Raw genomic sequence first — 5,853 nt, 5'->3', positions numbered from 1 at the left:
TCTTTAACGAAGTAATCTGGAAGAGAAATAGCTTTTACAAACCTCCATTACGTTTCACTTATTATTACAATTAAGACGACTTTTTTAATTCACTTTTTGGTATCGATTCCCCGACATCGCATTTGATCACTTCAATGTATCGCTTCCATATTTTCACATTGACACTTATTTATGAAACAGACTAGTTACGGCTATGCTTGGAATTGTAAAATATTAGAATATCAATTGTGAGACAAATTCATTTGTAATTGAAATTCATAATGTATGTACATATGTACACGCGCATATGCAATTCTTTTAAAAAAATGTATTGTGTATTCTTGCAATGGAATAGCCATACAAATGATTCGATTCCAACCTTTTCAAAATGTTGAAAAAACTGTTTAACGGAGTCTTGTATTTTGACTGGAGAATCGTCTTTTTTTTAACAACTCTATGGACCTAGTATAAAGTCTATACAAAAAAATGAAAGCGTTTCTTAAACGCCAATTTTACTAAATCTACGGTTTTAGCACACAATGTCTCGAGTGGGCTATTGCTCAAACTGTTTCTTATGAAGTTAGATTAATTATTATAATATTAAGATTAATTATATTAATTTATGATTTTAATTTAATGAATTTAAAAGTTTATCAATCTTGAGGATGATTTATTATAATTTTATTTCCTATAAGTACTCAAAATTAAATAAATAGAATTATCCGATTTAGATTCTGAAACCTTCAATCATGATTACCATTTATTAATGCCACAAAGCTTCACCAAATTTGAAATCACATATCTAAAACGTGTTGTTCATATTCATTAATATATGGTATGTAATTATTTACCAATATATGTATATAATAGATGAGATAAAATTATAAATATATGTTTATTATTTTAATATATTTAAGTATACATATTGTCATATTGAAAAGTGTCGTTAGTATATCCATGGCTTGGTGCAAAGATATTGTATGTCCATTTTTGAATTTGTATTGAATTTTAAGTTTTTAGATGCTGGAGTACTTCAGGATTTTCCTTTCAAGGTAATTTATGTTTATGAAAAACCTGAATTATTACTTATTTAGATGCAAAATTAGTGCTGTTATCGAAAAAGTTTGGAGGACACTGTTGTGTGAGATAGTCGGGAGAAGAACTGCAAAACCACTATTTTTTTAAAGGTTCGGTTTCGAGTATGGATTATGTATAAAAAATCACCATGATTTCCATAAAAATAAAATAAAACACTATCGATATTCTATGCATTATATAAATTTTAAAAATACATCGTGTTCTTACCATTTAGCCCTTACTAAGAAATAGGTTATGAATTAAATATCAAGGAAACCTTAGGTATTTTATTTGCTATAAATATTTATTATAAGAATCGTGAACGTTGAAATTATTGCAGGAAAAAAAATCATGTTTGTCGTTTGTGCGAAATAGAAAACAAATAGGTGCATTGGTGTGTGTGTAATTGAAAAAAAATTGTGCAAATTTTCCTTATGAAAAATTATGTTGTTTAAATAATAATATCTACTCTAAAACTGTACACTTTTATAATCACAAAAATACTACAATAAAATGAAGTAGGTATATTTAAAATCATTTGCAAATAAATTAAAATACTAATATTATACCGATTATAATTATTTACTTAAATGCATACCTCATTAGGCCTTATGAGGATAATGAAAAATTTCCATGATAATTTCCATATATACATAATGCATATTAATTTTCGGTGTACGTAATGGGTTCTTTTAACGTACATACATACATATAAGTACATACATAGGTATGAGAAATACATTTGTAAATTTCAATGTAGCCAATGAAAACAATACTTTTGATTAGTATTCTTATTTTTATTACACGAGTCAAATAAGTATACCACTTAGCTTATTAACTGAAGTCGTACGTACACTTACATAATATGTACATATCTACGTACATATATACACATGTGATCATAATTTGCATCAATTGAACATGGTAACATACTATCGGAAACGTTTCAAATATTCAAACCACGTCAAATGATAAAATATTTGAAACAGAATTTTGCAGTGAGCAAAATCAATCTTGAGGTATTTGCCCTCGACAGTCTCAGACCGGTCCTACTCTATCATTATCGAAGTTTTTCGTGCAGGAATTTTTTATGGGATGTTTCACTTTATTTTATTATGAAATTATGGTTAGTCAGTTTCATATTAAATTTTACGATAATATCAGTACCAGTCTTACTTAGAACTTCCGCTAACTGTTTAATACCGGAATAATGCTTAATATTTACATGTGGTTTAAAAAGTTGTTATCACTATAATTAACTTTTCACGTAAAATTCTAGAGCTAGAGTAAGTAATGTGTTGCATAAATTAATCAAATTCAATGATTTAAGCCGGGACACATTTATATTTGTTTAAAGCCCGCAAAGCACTATCAAAATTTAACATTACCGAGTACATCATCTGAGTGAATCGTGTGGGATGTAATCGATCTTATGAGAATATGTAATATATACAATACTTCGCTACTTTTGATAAGCAGCAAGCAAATTTATGGCGGTTTTGCATTACGATTTTCTAATTTTTCCGAGTTTGAGGTTTTAGCATGCGATTACTTTGCAAGTTAGGTACTAGCAGCATGAAATAAAAACGCTACAGTTGTTAGCCACTTAAGTTTAGTTTTAATGTATAAAAATAAGAGCTTTATCGATCAGTAGGACATCTGCAGGGGTTCACTACACATAAAAGTTTTTTCTAAAAACTACGACTGAAATTATTTAAAAGTTCTGTAATAAAAAATAATGCTGAATTTTTCAAATAAATCTTGAAATCAGTTAATGATTTTTGCAAAAACACATTTTTATCTGTTTAACCCGTCTTACCCACCTTAATATTAAATCCTCGGATCTGCGATAGTACTGAAAACTTTTCGTGCCCTCGATTCTCTTGGTCACTATTAATTAATAGCATTTTATTACTCTGTTGTTAATTGTCATAAGCGATAAACGGACTATTTCGCATATTGCGATCACGCACATGACAACTGCTACCACAAAATTCACAAATATGATAAAATATATGGCACTTGAGTTCTCGTTAGTATGATAGTTCGCGTGGTTATCTCTCGATGGATGGAATTTTTGGGTACCAGATATCGCGTGATCGAGATTTTAGTGACGCGTGCGAGATCGCTTTGTGCGGAGTAACCACCGAGCCGTCATAAGCATATTATTTTAATTCAAGTTGCCAATAATTCCACACAATGATCAAAAACTATGGGATTTATAGGGCGGGTTGAAGGTTTGGACCGTTTTCCGGCCTATGGAAATTCAATTGTATTTGAAGAGGATCCTTATTACTCGATTAATACAGGTGTATTTATATGTACAGCGAAGTAGGTAGGGGATTCGCTGGAACGAGCCAGGTCGAGTTCCTGAAGCTCACTGGCATCTGTGGACGATGCGCTGGTTTATAAAGGTGTTGCTAGAGCAACGTGTAACTGGGCTGGTGAGATCACGTTCTGAAAGATTCCAACGGGGTAGAGGTCTTCCTTTATATTCTATGTTTGATGCGTAGTTGCGTAGCTCCTTGGGATTTCCCGTGTACTCGTGATTGCGTATCTGGAGCGAGTCGAATCGCTTTTATGGGTAAGCTGGACGAAGTATTTCGGCCACGGTTGACTTTCGTATACGAGAACAGGACGCGATGCTGTTATTTGTACAGATTAAGTTCGATGAGGGAAATAGGTGATATCATCGACCTAGTTTCATATGGTACAAGTCGTGCTATAGCCCTAAAGATTTCTCAATAAATTAGCTTTTCTGCATATGCCGGAATCCGAGTTTAAAGCATTAGCCTTTAAATTTATAACTTCAAGAATAATTTAGTATAACTAAAATTAATATCAAATACTACATAAAAATTTAAAAAACTTTAGTATACGCTTATCAAGTTCATAATTGAATTGATCTAAAAAAAATTAAATGCAATAAATTTATATTTTTGTGAACATGCTACAGGCTGGAAAGTATTTCATTCCATGGCTGCCACCGGCCAATTTGACAGTTCGAATGTCACATGGTTGTGTGTGGTTTCTCGTGTGATTCGAAGTCTTAAAATGGAATGAATTTCATCGTATAACTATAGTTGAACAGTTCTTAAGTTATTAAAATATTTTATTTGTTAATCTTCCCGATCGTAACCTCTAATTGAACTATGGAAGTTTCTGGAAAGATGGATAAAGTTAAAATCCTTTTCTGTATTTTTGTCAATGATGACATTCGATCAATCTACTGTTTATCAAAGTCAGACTTTACTTTGTGGAATCCAGATCAATCGACATTAAATACTTTAAATCTCCCGCAATCAGCGGTGAATTTCAATTCTGCTGCAAATTCAGAAGCAGCCGACTCTATGTTAAGCAATATTAATGTTTTCAACGTCCATATATTGACTATAAAACCGTTTATAGACAAAATTGGATCATCAAGTAATTACAGGAAATGTATATACCGCGGTTGTAAAAATAAACTACAGTATTATAAGTTACTCGATAATGAAGTTCCTGAAGACGGTCATGAATATATTGCCATTCCTATAAACGCCAATTTAATTGATTCGTATGTGATTGATTATGCGTGGTGAGTTATCTTGGAAATATATATATATATATATTCATAATAAAGTGTTATAATATTTTATCACATTTATGTTAATGAAATTAGGCGACATTTAGCTATGTGGGTAATTTAAATTTATATTTGTCACTGATGCAATAATGTTTTAGTTCATAATATTGAATATACATACATATTTATGCTGTTTTATTAAATTTAATATGATATTTTAGGGGTTGGAGGTTATGGAGAGATTGTCATATAAGATTAGAAAGAGAATGTGCTGCTGCTTGGCTCTCCACATTGGGAGGTGGTTTTTCTGCTCTTGGAGATTATTCTCAGAAGTTTGTAAGTATTTTTTATATTCAAATTTGTATTGTGTGGGTGTAATTTCAAAATGATGTTTTTGACTTTTTGCTGTTTTTTAGGCTTCAATGGCTTTTCAAACGTCCATACAACAAATTCGTTTGGCTAGACTTTGTGAAGATGATGGCGGTGTAGCTCGTGGATGGCTTTTCTTGGCGTTGGCATTATCACAACTAGGTTATAACAAATTTCCTAAAACTCTGCTTCGCCGAGCTTGGGAACATAACTCAACTGATACTCGTCATAAAAACATGTGCCTGGGAGTGCAAGTCAAGCTTCGTTATGATGCTAAGATGAGACGTCTCGCTAAAATTTCAGGAGATGTGGGGACGTATTCAGCGGCGCAAAAGAAGAAAGCTTTAATGCTATCTTTCAAGATGCTAGCTTTATGAAATTGTGATACTATTATTGTATTTTAATGTTGATGATTTTGATTTGTTTTCATTAATTTTCAGTTCTGTAAGAATTATGAAAACTTCTGTTCGCTATTAAATAATTTTTCGCATACTTCTTCTGCAGTTTTTATTTTTTCTAAAATTTGATACTATTTTGTAACATTTAGTGGTAAAAAAACAGTTTTGTATTATTTTGTACATGTATTTGAAAACATTTACATCTAATATATAATTTCGAAAGAGACTTTGTAAGGTTTAATTTATGTAACTATGTAAGGTTTGTGTGGTAGAAACCGTGACATATTCAAATAAATTTAATAAAATGTTAACTATTAGATTAGCCACGTTTAAGCGGTTTATATTACGAATACCGAGCGAAGCCGGGTAAAACCACTAGTAATTTATATTTTTGTAAGTACATACATAGGATAAAAACAATTTACGAATGTACATATTGGAAAATATAAGGCAAATTTTTATGAT

General features: G+C 31.0%; 1 protein-coding gene across 1 annotated transcript; it reads left to right on the top strand.

Moving 5' to 3' along the window:
- The first annotated feature begins 4,010 nt into the window (after nucleotides 1-4,010).
- LOC143911849 (uncharacterized) lies at nucleotides 4,011-5,853 on the top strand. The gene is made up of 3 exons (XM_077430914.1): nucleotides 4,011-4,633; nucleotides 4,843-4,957; nucleotides 5,038-5,853. Exons 1-3 carry the CDS (start codon nucleotides 4,209-4,211, stop codon nucleotides 5,365-5,367), a joined length of 870 nt encoding a protein of 289 aa, XP_077287040.1. The 5' UTR covers nucleotides 4,011-4,208; the 3' UTR covers nucleotides 5,368-5,853.

The sequence above is a fragment of the Arctopsyche grandis genome, chromosome 5 (genome assembly GCF_051622035.1).
Source record: "Arctopsyche grandis isolate Sample6627 chromosome 5, ASM5162203v2, whole genome shotgun sequence".
Lineage (NCBI taxonomy): Eukaryota > Metazoa > Arthropoda > Insecta > Trichoptera > Hydropsychidae > Arctopsyche > Arctopsyche grandis.
The sequence above is the reverse complement of the archived record's forward strand: the minus strand, read 5'-3'. Positions and strand labels throughout refer to the sequence as shown.

What these genes read in the sequence shown, in the direction of transcription:
- LOC143911849 (XM_077430914.1), top strand. Translation starts at nt 4,209, where the DNA reads ATGGAAGTTTCTGGAAAGATGGATAAAGTTAAAATCCTTTTCTGTATT. An exon ending in TATGTGATTGATTATGCGTG is followed by an intron (nt 4,634 to 4,842) that starts GTGAGTTATCTT and finishes ATGATATTTTAG; the next exon opens with GGGTTGGAGGTTATGGAGAG. An exon ending in GAGATTATTCTCAGAAGTTT is followed by an intron (nt 4,958 to 5,037) that starts GTAAGTATTTTT and finishes GCTGTTTTTTAG; the next exon opens with GCTTCAATGGCTTTTCAAAC.